General features: G+C 36.3%; 1 protein-coding gene across 1 annotated transcript in view; it reads left to right on the top strand.

The window, feature by feature from the left end:
• The window catches only part of SAMD8 (sterile alpha motif domain containing 8), a 45,876-nt gene that overhangs the window by 13,524 nt on the left and 15,588 nt on the right, over positions 1–16,764 (top strand). The window contains exon 2 of the mRNA XM_044662799.1: positions 15,043–15,635. Within this exon, the coding sequence (XP_044518734.1) occupies positions 15,043–15,635 (593 nt within the window). The remainder of the gene's footprint in view (positions 1–15,042; positions 15,636–16,764) is intronic.

The raw sequence follows: 16,764 nt of genomic DNA, 5'->3' as shown, positions 1-16,764 counted from the left end.
TTGTGTGATCCTGGGCAAGTCATTGCCTCTAACAGCCTCAGTTTCTTTTTGGGTAAAATGGGAATAAGAGCACTTGCCTTCCAGTGTCAGTGTAAGATAGAACCAAATATTGGTAAAGCACCTTGCAAACTTTAAAGAGCTATAGAGGTGCTAACTATTTTTGTTATTGTTTTCCTGATAGATTAGTAGAGCATTTATTAATTGTTTATTGCTTTGTGCTAGGTTACTCTACTAATCCCTGGAGATACAGATTCAAGCAAGTAAATTCTTATTCCTAAGGAATTTACATTCAGTAGATGAAGGCAAGGTATAAAGGAGGAATGAAAAGAATTGTAGGCATTCCCTGGAGAGTACCTTTTGCTTGAGGGCAAAGTAGTTTGGGGAGAAGTCTGGAACCCTGGCCCCTGCCTCCAATAATGGCTTGGGCAATCAGTCAGCAGAATGAGGTTCCACCAGATTGGGAGGAGGAGGAAGAGAAACTGGAACCTGCATATGAACTGATTCAGTGTGAAATCAGCAGAACCAAGAAACCAGTGTATGTAATGACTTAAGGAATGCTATGCCATACGTGTTAGCACTTAAGACCTTTGGAGTGCAGAGAGAGGACTAAAGCAACCATCTATATGGATTAGACCAGGGTTTGCCTAACTGGAAATTTTTCAAGAAAAGTTTTGTGGATGGACAGTTAAGATAAAGCATCAGACCTGGAGACAGGAGGTCCTGGGTTCAAATATGGCCTCAAAACCTTTCTGGCTGGGTGACCCTGCTTTTTATCAAGCCACTTAATCCCCACTACCTAGCCCTTGCCTCTCTCCTGCTTTGGAATTGGCACTCAGTACCTATTCTAAGATGAAAGGTAAAAGTTTTAAAAAGAAAAAGAAAAATCTTGTATTCTGTTGACAGTGAAATATAAAAGAAGCAAACTAAGGAAACAAAAGATTTTAAACATTTTAAACATTTTTTTTAAACCCTTACCTTCCGTCTTGGAGTCAATACTGTGTAAGTGGTAAGAGCTAGGCAATGGGGGTTAAGTGACTTGCCCAGGGTCACACAGCTGGGAAGGGTCTAAGGCCAGATTTGAACCTAGGACCTCCTATCTCTAGGCCTGGCTCTCAATCCAGCTACCCAGCTGCCCCCTTTTAAAAATTTTAAAGAAAAAAATGAGGAAACTACTGACATAGAATAGCTCGAAAAGGTAATAATATAACGTATCTCCCTACTTTGCCTAAGTGGAGGGCTGGGGGTGTAGACTATTTCATATACTGACGGACTTGTCCAAGGTCATACCAGTGGTAACACGTGGCAGAGAAATGGACTACAAACTGAAAGATGACTAAATCCCAGCCCTTCCTGGATACTGAGTCACTTTTGTCTCAAATGATTGCACTTAGTCATTCATGTTTAAGTCACTTCTGATAGTGACTGGATGAGTGTCATTTGACTAATGTGCCAATGTTGGAAGGCAACACCAGACAGGATTCTATCATAACACAGAAAAAAGGGCAAAGGGCTGATGTGGTTTCTTGGTAGTTATTATTATCTCTCTTATAGGTATAGTCTGATTACAAATCTTTCCATTAAGCCTGTATCATTTCTCTGTTATTGATAGGGAGGAGGACAACAGAACTATTTGCAAAAATTAAGACAAAATGTGTATTGTGGAATGGATTAAGGACCCTTTGTTATGTCAAATGAGTAAAGAAAGCATGTAAATTTTTATGTTTATTTTCAGCTTTCTTTCTCTTATCAAGATGAAAAGAACACCATACCTGAAAGTTATTACCTTAGTTTTTAGAGATTTGAATGATTGATCGTAATTGCATTAAGTTATTTAAAGGAAAAAAGTTGTATAAGTAGAACACTGACATTTTGAGAAATCCATCTTAATTGATCAACAATTTGTAGTCAAAATGTCATAAAAAGAACTGCTGTCCTGTATTCTACACAGTACAAAAGAACTGTTATTATCTATTTGTACCTTTTCTCTTGTACTTAGAACTATGAGCACACCACTATCTGTTGACAGCTGACTCTTTAGGTGCTGGCTGTTCTCTTTTCTTAACAACATGGTGTTGACCTTTGATACTTATTAGCTTTTGATTGCATATAATTTGAGGATAAGTAATTTTCAAATAATCTCAAGTGAGAGAAATGTGACTTCTTAAGGTGAAAGAAAATACAATAATGTTTAGTATATAAGCATCAGGTAAATTTTAAAGTAATATAAATTAATGATATTTGCCTGACACTGGTCTATATTCCCTGTTAAAAAAAAAATAAAAAACAGAAGAAAAATAAGTTCAGCAAAACTAACTTATTCAAGTTCTATAATATATGTAGTGTTCTACTTCCAAAGGCCTTTGGCTCTGTAACAAAATTAGGGAGATAGATACTCATGCCTATATTCATAGTGCTAAGCTTGACCATTATATTGACATTATTTCCTATCTTGCTCTTATCCTTTCCATTTATATTATATAGTCATCATTATAATCATGGTTCTGTTACATTGCATCAGTCATGCCTTTCTATGACTTGCCTATATTCTTTATATTATTAATTTCTTAAAATGCAGAGATGTTCATTACATTAAGGCACCACGATTTGTTTAGCCATTCCCCAGTCAGGGAATCTAGTTTCCGGTATTTTTATTAGACAAAAATATTTTAGTGTATTTTGAAGTAGTAAACAGAAAATAGTGTTCTTGATACAGATGTGTGTATTTATATATTTATATCTGTGTTGTGTGTGTGTGACTATAGTAGGTAATAAAGACTGGACTTCTGATTTCATTGATGTAAAAGCTCCTAGTAAGGAATTTTATCCCTCCCTAATGCAGATTGGTATCTTTTTTGCCTAGGGCATTGGAGGTTAAACCACTTGCTCAGGGTCAGATAGCCATGATGGTCAGAGGATGGACAATGTGTGTGTGTAATATATATATAATATATATAATACACACAGTAATATCTATCTAGACATATTTCTAATCAGAATAGTGATTTACTTGCTGTGTGAAGTCATATTTTGTGGGTAAACATGGAAAAAATATAGTTTGGGGGGTAATCTAGTTAACATATAGATTGTCATGTCTTTTACCCAAAATAATTTCCAGGGGCTTCCATTGCTTATTGAGTAAAGTTAAAATTTTCCTGCTTGGCATTTAAGGCCCTCTGTAATCTAACTCTCCACACTTTCCAGCTTTATCTCACATTACTCCCTTCTTCTCTCTTTGTACTTCAGCCAAAATTAGATAAGCATTATTCTCATTCTTATGCCTCCATGCCTTTGCTTATACTCTTCCCTGTCCCTAGAATTCTCTCCTTCTCTTACTTTACCTGTCAGAGCTATCCTTTGCAATCCAAAAGAAAGCTTTCCTTGGTTGTTCAACTACCTTAGTCTCAGACTTCACATAATACTTTTTTTAGAAAACTCAAAAATGCATTTATATTATATTGTATGGTTGTTTCATAACTTGCTAGTCAGCTAGCTTCATGGGGTTAGGGACCCTGACTTATATCTAAACTTTAAATTTTCACTAATCCTCTGTACTTAATAGGCTCTTAATAATATGTTGATCAAGTCAAGTAAATTTATATTGATTTAAGTACTTACTATGGCCCAGGTGCTATGCTAAGGTGTTTCGTACATATATATGAATGTCATTGGTGGCTTACTTCATATTGACTCTTAGTAAGTGTAACTTTAGTAATGTTCATTTCTTCTTTTGTAATATGTCATCTATCTCAGAGGAATTTGAAGTGTTGTTTTCTTCTTTTTCGTTCTCAGCATTCTTTGTGCTAATACATATATAATGTTTTTCTAAACCAAAAATTGGGACACATGATTTGTCAAAGAAAATTCCTTTGGTAAAGTCTTGTTAGAAAAGTACACTTTGGTTTCCTGAGTATAGTGGAAAATCTGGGCTAAAAAGTCATTAGAACTAAGAAGAAAGTAAAAGTAGCATAAAATTATACTGCAAGTTGTGGCAGGACTACATATAACTTCCATTTAGTAACCAAAATATTTTACTTTCAGTTGAATATTAAGTTTGTCATTTAGTTACAATTTGGATAAGATTGGATTGTTTATATAATTTCTCTGGCTGATATTTCCACATTTTCTAAAGAAAAATATTGATACACATTATAAACAGGTATAAATTTTGTTTTTAAGTTCTACTAAATTCTTATTTTTCAGTTCTATTCTATGTCAAAGAAATAGGGCAATTTTTTTTAAATGTTGAAAATCTTCTGGTATATTTTCTTAAAGGAAAATAAATGTTCCTTCTACATTTCTTTATTTTTCTGTTTTGAAACAACCAATGGAACCATCAAAGTGGGTTGTACATTCTTTGCCCAGAGTAAATGAAAAGTTAAATTAAAGGAATATCTAATTTTTTGCTACTGACTGTAGTTGCAAGGAGAGTAAATGAGTATTTATTTTTATGCCTCTGTGGAGCTGCTTTTTCCTTCCTTACCTCCTTCTCTGTTAACGTTACTACCACTAGATATGGTTTCATCTTCAAGATCTTGCACTAATGATCAGTAAGATACCTTTCCAATGTCCCTCTCCAACCAGACACATTCATTGTGACAATCTTCTTACCATTATAGTCACCTTTGCCCTATTATATTCTTGAGCTGCCAAGTACTGCTACTGTAGGAAGCCATAAAACTATTGAGTTGAGTGTGATGCAAGTTCATTCTACATAACCTCTTCTAGAAACTTACAGATTTTTATTCCTCAGTTTGCTGCGGTATTTTGTTCCCTACAGTGACTTTTCTAAACCTTCTTCTCTCTAAGATTACCAATCTGCTGTTTTTATCCATCTGGTTTCCATTTCTTCCATTTTCAGAAGATAATTCGGCTTTTCTCTTTTCATTGGCCTTGCATATTCCTTTCACTGAAGCCCTTATGGAATCATAGATGTATGAATTATTTATTAAACACCTACTATACACCAGTTACTTGGCATATGCTAGCACTAGAGAATCAAGTACAAAGAAACAAATAATTCATACTCCCCAAAGTTCTTACATTCTAATATAAGACAAGCACCTATATAAATATGTACAGCATAAAGCTTGAATAAATACAAATATATTCAGAGTAGTTAAAATACAAGGCAAGCTTGAGAAGGGAGGGCACTAACAGTTGGGGAAATAAGAAAGGCTTCATGTGAAAGATGGTACCTGAACTGTGTGATTTTTAGGCAGAGGAGGAGTTAAGGAGGGAATGCATTATAACCCCAGGGTGGCCATTACAAAGGGGTGGAGATAATGGAAGATGAAGTGTCTCTTTAGGAACTCTGAGAAGGCCAGTTTGCCTGGGTGGAGTGTGGGAGGAAAAAGAAATTTTAGAGGCCACCAAGTCCAGGCTACCCTTCATTTTACAAATGAAGAATCAGACTCAGAGAAGTTAGTTGTCTGGGATTACATAGGTAGTATAACATGTGAGTTAACTGAGATAAAGTAAAACAATTACATTTATTGACAAATATAGTAAACCTTACAACTTTTTATGTCTTAAACTTTGTGGTTTTAAATTTTATTTTATTTTATTTTTTAAACCCTTACCTTCCGTCTTGGAGTCAATATCGTGTATTGGCTCCAAGGCAAAAGAGTGGTGAGGGTAGGCAATGGGGGTCAAGTGACTTGCCCAGGGTCACACAGCTGGGAAGTGTCTTGAGGCCAGATTTGAACCTAGGCCTCCCATCTCTTTGCCTGGCTCAATCCACTGAGCTACCCAGCTGCCTCCTTATTTTATTTTTTTAATGAACTGTGGCTTTTTATTTTGCCTGGGCCACCCAGGGGGCAGTTCAGGGGACGTCCACTCTGACTTGTCTTGTGATCTCGGCATTGTTGCTGCCTTTTTCTGGCTGCCATTCTCATGACCCAGTCCATTCAATTATTTTATTATATGTATGTATGTATAATATATATTATAGTTCTTTCTCTGGATGTGTAGATAGCATTCTCTGACATTAATCTTTTAGGATTGTCTCATATCACTGCATTGCTGAAAGTAGCCAAGTTTTCACAGATGGTCATCACATAATATTGCTGTTATAGTTGTAGTGTTCTCCCAGTTCTGCTTATTTCAGCCTGCATCTGTTCCTATAGATCTTTCCAGCTCTTTCTGAAATCATCTTGCTTATTATTTCTTATAGCATAGTAGTATTCCATCACCAACATGTATCACAATTTGTTCAGCCATTTCCCATTTAAAAGACACATTCCCTCAATTTCCAGTTCTTTGCCCACTACAAAAGGAGCTGCTATAAATATTTTTGTACAAGTAGATCCTTTAGGGAAATTAATATTAAGAATTTTCCACCAGTAATCCTTGAAGTAGATAATCCATAAGCAGAAAATTGAGAGTTGACTACTCATCATTTAGAGACTTGTACTTTAAGAATTTATACCCAGCCAATTTCCTTTCAAAATGAAGATGGTCCAGTTTCTTTCTCTATGAAGCTTTGGCCTTAGCTTAATCTCAGTCATTCCAGGTTTGTATTATCTCCACATTAAGATATTGTGTGTTGTGTGTGTGTGTGTGTGTGTGTGTGTGTGTGTGTGTGTGTGTGTCTGTGTTACGATTCTTAGTTTGGTGTATTCAGTAAATATTTGCTTTATTAAATATGGGGGATAAAAGGAAAATTCAAATATGTGAACCACTTAGGTATCTACTCGAATGAATTCATTTATGAGTTTTATGTAATCTATTCTATCTTGTAATTTACACAATGTAATTAGATACGTTATGTAATTCTCCAGTTAGCCTAGGTAAGTTCATTAGCAAAACTACAGATAACCTCAATAACACTACCTGAATGTATTAAACTAATTTGGAAATTTTTTAAAGGCAACATGTAGAAAGAGGAAGAGAAGAGCAAAGCAGTGTGAACTTCCTTTTGAAAAAATTTCAATCAATACTAGTTGTTTCTGTGGCATAAAATATAATCCCAAGATCTTAGAGTGAGAAAACTGTAGTACGTGTTCTGACCTGAAACACTTTTATAGGCAACTACAAGATAAGTCATGTTTTCAGGGCACAGTACTAGCAGGCTCAAAGTAGGTTTTTGTGTGATCTGTCATAACTTTTAGTAGCCAGATAGCAAACATCAGAGGTTCTTTGTTAGCAGTGTGTACATGGAGAAGAAAACTAGTATATCAAGTCAAAAGAAAATATTTAAAAGAGGAAAGATTACGGCAAAAAATATAAGGAGAAAATCAGGGAAACTGAACTGGAGAAAATAATGCTATAAAAGGATGATTATGACTTGGGAACCCATTGATGATGAACTTTTCTGTCCTTATTAGAAGGAAGATGGCTAATTAGGGAGAAAATGAAAGATTAAATTGGGCCTTTATATATATAGTATAATTATTTGTCTACATAGCAATTACTTCAGCCTTTGAAGCTTATGTTTTTGGTTCTCATGTCTGAAATAACCAAGCCAAGATGCATGAAGAGGAGAGGTAGGTTTTGAGAAGGATCAGATTTGTAGATGACATTTCCAGAGTGTTTGGATTAAGCTGGCTCTTCTCTTCCCTCACTTTCCTTAGCAACAAAAATGACTGTAGGATTTTGATCTGATGTTGAAAAATATTGAAAACTAAACAGAGAATGACAACTGTTAAAAAAAAAAAATCTATTGGAACAGGGGAAGTTTTGTAATAAGACCATTAAGCCCTGTGAACTACAATAGCATTTTGAATCTTATTAACCATAAGTGTAAGATATAAATATTGTCACAAAGAAATTCTACTACCTGTACCATGGGATGGTGATGTTCTGTCTCCTCAAAGACAACTAGGTAAAAGTTTTTCTGCTGCCAGAAATCTCAATGGGAGTCAGAAACCCTTGATTAAAAACAGTATCCATTATCCTTTCAATAGGCCAATTTGAGTTATTAATTTTTACTCTTAAGAATTAGAATTATGTGGATGTTTATACCAAAAAGCTTGTTGTTGGTTAGAGTCAAGATGATGGAGTAAAGTCAAAAATTCCCCTGAGCATTTCCAAATTTCCCTCCAAAAAACCCCAACAATATTAAAGTAATACCTTCAAACAAATTCTGACTCAGCAGAACCAACAACAGGATGATGTGAAATAATTTCCCACCCAAGACAACTTAGAAGATCTGCAGGAAAGGTCTGTCTCACAGGGGTAAGAATGGAATGCAGTCCAATATAAGCCGCGCCCCAGCAGGCCTTGGGGGAGGTTTGAATCAGAGGCAGTAGTTCCTGGAACTCTCAGTCCACAGATAATAAAGAGATTGGACAGCTGGTCAAAAGGAAACTATGGGAGCCCCTTTTGCTGGCCCTGGTAGCAGGACTATGTTGCATTGCCCATATTCTAGTCTACTCCCGGGGCTCAGGGCTGCCCCAGGGAAAAGAGGACCACTAAAAGGAACAGTAGACACACTGGTCAGTTTCATGACCATTTGTGAGTGCTCATGGTCACTCACAAACCAGGCTCGGAGAGTAATGATCACACTTCTCTTCAAGTCATACCACGTTGGAAGAACTAAAAACCTATAGACCATGAGAACTAGCTCTAAAAAGAGCAGCACAAAAACCCTGAAACTTTAGAGTGCCCCCTCTAGCCTGGGAGCAGAGACCAACTTTAACGTAAATAGGCTAAGAAAAAAAAAGCAAATGACAAAAAAGAATCTGACCCTATAAATTTCCTATAGTGACAGGGAAAATCAAAACACAAATGCAGAAAAAAGACAAGTCAAAACAGCTATTGCAAAGCCTCAAATAAAACTATGAATTAACTTCAGGGGTGAAAAGAATTCCTGGAAGATCTCAGGATTTTAAAACTCAAGAGGGGAAAATTGGAAAAACTAATAAGAGTGTAATGCGGGGGCAGCTGGGTAGCTCAGTGGATTGAGAGTCAGGCCTAGAGACAGGAGGTCCTAGGTTCAAATCTGGCCTCAGACACTTCCCAGCTGTGTGACCCTGGGCAAGTCACTTGACCCTCATTGCCCACCCTTACCAATCTTCCACCTATGAGACAATACACAGAAGTTAAGGGTTTAAACAAAAAACAAAAAACAAAACAAAAAAAAAAAAGAGTGTAATGTAAGAAAATCAAGGTAGCTGCTTGGTGTAAAGGAGGCACAAAAAGTACTGATGAATTTAAAAAACAGAATTGGCCAGTTGCTTACAAAAGCACAAAAATCCACTGAAAAAGCTCCTTAAGAAGCAGAACCAGCCCAAGAAGTATAAAAATTCACTGAAGAAAAATAATTTCTTAAAAATTAAAATTGGGCAAGCGGAAGCTGAGACATTGAGACAATTAAAAAATCATTTCAAAAGAATGAAAAAATAGAAAATATGAAACATCTTATTGGAAAAACAACTGACCTGGAAAATAAATTTAATAATTATTGTACCACCTGAAGCTATGATCAAAAAAAGTTTCTAGGTAGCATCATCTTTCAAGATACTGAGAACTGCCATGATATTCTTGAACCAGATGATAAAATAGATATTGAAAGAAATGACTTAACAATCTCTCCCTAAAAGAGATTTAGAAATGAAAACTCCCAGAAATATTATAACCAAATTCCAGAACTTCTGAGTCAAGAAGAAAATACTGCCAGGATACAGAAAGAAACAATTTAAATATCATAGTCACAGTCAGGATAACATAAGATTTAACAGCTTTTTCATTAAAGGATTATACTCTAGCCTCACAGACACTTATTAGCTTTGTGACTCTGGGCAAGTCACTTAATACCAAATGCCTAGCCCATATCACTCTTCTGCCTTAGAATGGAAGGTAAGGAGTGTTTTTTTTTTAAGTTTCTGAAAAACAAAATCAATGCAACCTAGATTAGAAGGAAAACAGAAAACAAAAAAATAATTACAGCAGATTTCTCAGATAAAAGCCTCATTTTTCAAATATTTAGAGAACTGAGTCAAATTTATATGAATACAAGTCATTCCTCAATAAATGGTCAAAGGGTATGAATAGTTTAGAGATAATGATATCAAAACTATCAATGGTCATATGAAAATGTTCTAAATCACTCTTGATTAGAGAAATGCAAATTAAAACAACTTTGAGGTAACACTTCATACCTATCTGATTAATATGACAGAAAAGGAAAATGAGAAATGTTGGAGGGAATATAGGAAAATTGGGACACTAATGCACTGTTGGTGGAGTTGTAAACTGATTCAACCATTCTGGAGGACAATTTGGAATGATACCCAAAGAGCTATAAAACTCTGCATACCTGTTTGTTTACCTAGCAATACCATTCCATTAGTAGGTCTGTATTCCCAAAACATTTTTTTTAAAAAGGACTTATATTTATAGCAGCTCTTTTTATAAGGACAAAGAATTTGAAATTGACTATTAATTGGGAATGGCTGGGAAAGTAGTGATATCTGATTGTCATGGAGTAATGAGGAGAAAAGGATGCTTAAAAAAAACAACACGTGGAAAGACTTATAGATGAATTGATACAAAGTGAGCAGAACTAGGAGAACATTGCATACAGTAACAGAGTATTGTATGATGAATAGCTGTGAATGATTTAGATATTCTCAGCGATACAAAGATTCAAGATAATTCCAGCGGACTCATGATGAAAAATACTATCTGCCTCTAGAGAAGAAAATGAGGATGTAGAACAAAACATACTATTTTTTGCTTTATTTTTTGTTTGTTTTCTTTTACAACATAATAAGGGAATATGTTTTATGTGACTGCACATGTATATGTATAAACTATATAAAATTGCTTGTCTTCTAAATGAGGGAGGAGGGGAGAGAATTTGGAACTCAATTTTTAAAAATTTAAAAATTTTTATTTAGAATATTTTCTAGTGGTTGGTTAAATGATTCATAATTCCCCTCCCTCCCCCCCCAAAGCAAACAAGCAGTTCCTCTGGGTTATACATGTATCATTTTTCAAAACCTATTTCTATGTTATTCATATTTGCAGAAGAATGATCCTTTAACATCAAAACCCTAATCACATCCTTACTGCATTATGTGATGGAGCATATATTTTTCTAATGCATTTCTGTTCCCACAGTTCTTTCTCTGGATGTGGATAGCATTCTTTCTCCTAAGTTCCTCTGGATTGTCCTGCAGCATTGCTGCTGGTAGAAAAATCCATTACATTTGCTTGTGCCACAGCATATCCATCTCTGTGTTCAATGTTCTTCTGGTTCTGCTTCTTTCGCTTTGCATCAATTCCTGGAGGTGGTTCCAGTTCACATGGAATTCCTCTAGTTCTTTATTCCTTTCAGCACAATAATCCATCACCAGCATATACCACAATTTATTCAGTTATTCTCCAATCGATGAACACTCCCTCATTTTCCAATTTTTTTGTCACCACAAAGAGAGTGCTGCTATAAATATTTTTATACAAGTCTTTTCCCTTATTATTTCTTTGGGGTACAAACCCAGCAATGGAATGTCTAGGTGAAAGTCATTTAAAGTCCTTTGCACATAGTTCCAAATTGTCCTTCAAAATGGTTGGATCAGTTCAGAACTCCACCAGCAGTGTATTAGTGTCCCAATTTTGCTACATCCCCTCCAACATTTATCACTTTCCTTTGCTGTCATATTGGCCAATATGCAAGATGTGAGGTGGTACTTCAGAATTATTTTAATTTGCATTTCTCTAATCAGGAGGGATTTAAAACATTTTTTCTTTTTCTTTTTTTTTAAACCCTTAACTTTTGTGTATTGGCTCCTAGGTGGAAGAGTGGTAAGGGTGGGTAATGGGGGTGAAGTGACTTGCCCAGGGTCACACAGCTGGGAAGTGTCTGAGGCCAGATTTGAACCTTGGACCTCCCGTCTCTAGGCCTGACTCTCAATCCACTGAGCTACCCAGCTGTCCCCTTAGAACACTTTTTCATGTGCTTATTGTTAGTTTTGATTTTATCATGTGAGAACTGCTTATTCATATCTCTTGACCATTTGTCAATTGGGGAATGGCTTGATTTTTTTGTAAATTTGACTTAGTTCCTTATATATTTGGGAAATTAAACCTTTGTCAGAGAGTTTTGTTATAAAAATGTTCTCCCAGTTTGTTGCTTTCCTTCTAATTTTGGTTGCATTGGTTTTGCTTGTACAAAACCTTTTTAGTTCGATATAATCAAAATCATTCATTTTACATTTTGCAATGTTCTCTGTCTCTTGCTTGGTCTTAAATTCCTTCCTTTCCCATAGATCTGACAGGTATATTAATCTATGTTCATGTAATTTAATTATGATTTCACTCTTTATATTTGTCATTTACCCATTTTGAATTTAGCTTGGTATAGGGTGTAAGATGTTGATCTAATTTTCCCCATACTGTTTGGAACTCAATTTTAAAAATGAATATTAAAAATTGTTTTTTAAATTTGGAAAAATATTTTTAAAAACCTTGTTTTTAAAAATTGGCAGGTAGACATCCATAGAATATCGACAGTAAAAAATTATATGCCTTTTGAGATCCAGAGTTATTTTTTTAAAGTAACTTAAAGTACTTAAATATTGTAAGGTAGTGTTTAATGAGATATATATGTATATATTTATATATGAATAGTCTTCCTTCTGCTTTCCAACCTCAGTCACCACAGGTAGTGTTTTGGTATGCCTTTGATAACTGGGATAATTTCCTGTTGTATAGAGTTGTCAGTCTTCCATGATAAAGTTTTGTGATAAGGCCAGGAATGCTGAGCATTGGAAGTTTTTTCACCCCTCTTAGGGAGAAAAGTAGAAGGGTTTTCATGAGCTTCATTATTCATCGGATACAGATAAACACACACTGATTTCTGTAAAGTTGGAGAGCTTTAGGGAAAGAGATTTCCTACACAGAAGGGAGTCTCAGTAATTTATGACTTGGCAGACTAGAGATGTCTGAGGCCCCCACCAGATGTGTGTACATACATATAACACAGACATGCATGTGTTTACACATGTACATGCACACACATATATATCTTTGGGTTTCAGGCATATGATCTAGGAGTCAATGTTGTACTAGGGAAAGCATGTTAGACTTGGAATCATTTAAGACCTGAATTGAATTCTCCCTCTGACACACAACTATAATTATTTGACCATATAGAAAAATGTTTTAATTTTTTGAGTCTCTTTCCTCTTCTGTAAATAATTGACCTTTAATTCTTCTCTCTCAAGGTTGTTTTAAGTATCAAATAAGATGATGTATGTAAAGTATTTTAACTACTTTAAAAGCATTAAATAATGTCAGCTAAAAATGCTTGTCTCAAGAATATGAGAAGTATGGATTCAAAACAGTGGAAAAAGTAAAATGTTTAAATTATCACAAGTTTGAAAATACTCATTTGAAGCCTGACCCTTAACTTAAGACTTTAAATAACGTTTTACTGCTTTCAGTGATATTAAAACTTAGAGTTTAGTTTACCAAATTTCCTGTGGTCTGTCTTCCTTTCTTCTTCCCACCCTTCTTCCCTTTTTCTTTCCCTCTTCCCTTCCTCCCTCCCTCCCCTCTTCCCTTTCTTCCTTCCTTCCTTCCTTCCTTCCCACTCAGGCTGTAAGTGCTGGTGCTACTAGTCCCAGCCTTATCAGCACAGGAGCTTTGACCTGCTCTATTTCTGGCCTGTGCAGATTTCTCCTTACCTTTAGGGTTACACTATATTAGTGTCAAACTTTGTTCAGATGCAGAATTGACTTTGCTCATAGCAACTCAGAACTCCAGAATTGAACTTCCCACATAACAGAGATTACAAGCATGTTGGCTTTTAAAAAGAATATTCAAAGTATAAAAGTTAATCTAACTTTTTCATCAATTTATACCTTCTTTCAAAACTTTGGCACCAGCATAATACAATGATTGTTATGTACATTGAAAATGAAGACAACTCTCGAGAGCTTCCAGAAACTAGATGATTCTCTGTTCTTTGGAAAATAGAAATATCTAGAGAATTTTTTTAAGTACATGTTTGAGAAATTTGATATTCTTTACAGCTGAATCTCATGTCTTATTTTTTTGCTAATAGTAGTTAATGTCAGATTTTTGTAAAAATTGATTAGAATCATAGTATTTCTAAATTAATTATAGTTAAAATATTCCCACTAGGCAGCACAGTGGATAGAGTTCCAGAGCCTGGAGTCAGGAAGACTCAGCTTCCTGAGTTCAAATGTGGCCTTCAATACTTACTTAACTGTGTGACCCTGGGCAAGTCGCTTCACCCTCTTTACTTCAGTTTCCTCATGGAGGAAGGAAAGGGCAAACAGCTCCAATATTTCTATTAAGAAGAGTCCAAATGCAGTTGCAGAGTGTTGGACATAACTGAAAAACAAGTGAACAACAAAAGAAAACCCCCAGCATGTTAGATTGAGTTTCTGTGGCAAACTTAGGGGAAAACATAGACGGACAGCCATCTCTGCATTAGAAGGAATACCCACATTGATGTGATCATAGATCCATTTGAATAGTGTATGCTTAACTTTAAAAAGACTCTTAGTCTCACAAAGAACGTGATAGGCTCTCCTATTTCTGAGTCTCCTTCCACCCTCCCATTGTCCACAGGGTGAGAAAGTTTCTGGATGCAGCCATAAGCAAAGATCATCTAAGATATAGAAAGGGGCCATCTCTGCCTCGTTGTGAAAGTATGTCTTGACAATGTGACAGTGCCTTAGCAATGAGAATTTAGAACTGCTAAGTAAATATATTAAAATACAGACACGTTAAGAATAATGCTGGGTTACCCCATGGCCTCGCCCTTACTGTTCTTCTGCCTTAGAACCAGCTAACTAACAGAACTGAGGTTTAAAAAAAAAATGAATCGTCGGAAAACATTTTATCAGTGTGTGAGTGCTCCCTAAACTTGATTTTACTTTTTACCACCCTAGGAAGCAAATATCCCTGTATGCTGCTTCTTTTAGAATGCACACACATATTCCATACGTATCACATGTGTGTGTGTGTGTGTGTGTGTGTGTGTGTGTGTGTGTGTGTGTAAGTAGATGACCCTTGGCATAGAACCCTTCAGTTCATGATTAACTTGTTCACTTTTTTCCTCAGCAGACAACAAAGGAGAAGATGGCAGGGTATAACCAGCTCTGCATTCGCCGTTGGACTACTCGGCACGTTGCTATATGGCTGAAAGATGAAGGTTTTTTTGAATATGTGGACATCTTATGCAATAAACATAGACTCGATGGACTCACCCTGCTGACACTGAGTGAATATGATCTGAGGTCACCTCCTCTGGAAATAAAAGTCTTGGGAGACATCAAAAGGCTGATGTTATCAATACGTAAACTGCAAAAAGTACATATTGATGTTTTGGAAGAAATGGGCTACAGCAGCGACAGCTCCCTGGGCCCCCTGTCCCCCTACATCAGCTCTCTCCAGGGCTCTGAGTGGCTCTGTAATGGGGAGCTCCCCCACGACTGTGACGGACCTATCACCGACCTGAGTTCGGATCAGTACCAGTACATGAATGGCAAAAACAAGCACATGGTTCGAAGATTAGATCCAGAATACTGGAAGACCATATTGAGCTGCGTGTATGTGTTCATCGTGTTTGGGTTCACCTCCTTCATCATGGTCATAGTCCATGAGCGAGTGCCTGACATGCAGACATACCCACCACTGCCAGATATATTCCTAGATAGGTAAGTATTTGTTCTCAGTTAATAGTCAAAGAACCACAGTGAGGTGGTTTTAAAAACTAAATAAACATCACGGTCTGAAATTTCTGTGGTAATTAGTGTTACATCTCATTTGGCGGAACCCGCCCACCATTGTTTTATTTAGTGTTAATATAGTATAGCATGTTTTTAAAAGCCAACTAACGACTTAGTTGGAAGGTGCCTTTGTCATCTAGGGTAGACCCTCCCTCGCTTTACAGTTGAGAAACGGAGGCGGAGAAAATGTAGGTTGCTCCCCTCAGGTTGAGAAGCACCAGTTGTGTTCCTTTGACTCTGAATCAAGTCCTCTTTGAAAGTGAAGTAAAAACTAAGTTTAGGGAATTTAAAAAATACTTTCAATACCTGAAAAGCGATTCGATCTGTACTTGTTTCAAGGAATTTATAACGTAAGAGACAAGAGTTAAAAGTTAACCATTTGAGGGGCAGCTGAGGGGCTCGGTGGATTGGGCCTAGAGATGGGAGGTCCTGGATTCAAATCTAGCCTCAGTCACTGCCTAGCTGTGTGACCCTGGGCAAGTCACTTAACCCTCATCTCCTAGCCCTTAGCACTCTTCTGCCTTGGAGCCAATACACAGTATCGATTCTAAGACAGAAGGTATAAGGGTGTAAAATAAAATTAAAAAAAAAAAAAAAAGTTAACCATTCTCTGGGGGACAGCTGGGTAGCTCAGTGGATGGAGAGTCAGGTCCAGAAACAGGAGGTCCTGGGTTAAAATCTGGCCTCAGATGCTTCCTAGCTGTGTGACCCTGGGCAAGTCACTTTATCCCCATTGCCTAGCCCTGACTGCTTTTCTGCCTTGGAACCAATACATAGTATTGATTCTAAGACAGAAGGTAAGGGTTTAAAAAAAAAGTTAACCATTCAAATGTTTATTAAGAGCTTACTATATCACATAAGCATTATGCTAGATGCCAAGAATACAAAAATAAATATTAGCTTCTGCTCTCAAAGAGCTGACATTCTACAGGAAGAGACAAAATATGCATTTAAGTATATCGAAAACATGTACAGTTAATTAGGAGGAGAGGAGAGCGGGAGATCACTAGCAGCAAGGGATAGAAGGAAAGGGCTTATGTAGGAGGTACAGCCTCAG

Source organism: Gracilinanus agilis, chromosome 2, assembly GCF_016433145.1.
Source record: "Gracilinanus agilis isolate LMUSP501 chromosome 2, AgileGrace, whole genome shotgun sequence".
Taxonomy (NCBI): domain Eukaryota; kingdom Metazoa; phylum Chordata; class Mammalia; order Didelphimorphia; family Didelphidae; genus Gracilinanus; species Gracilinanus agilis.
This window is presented reverse-complemented; position numbering and strand designations above follow the sequence as displayed.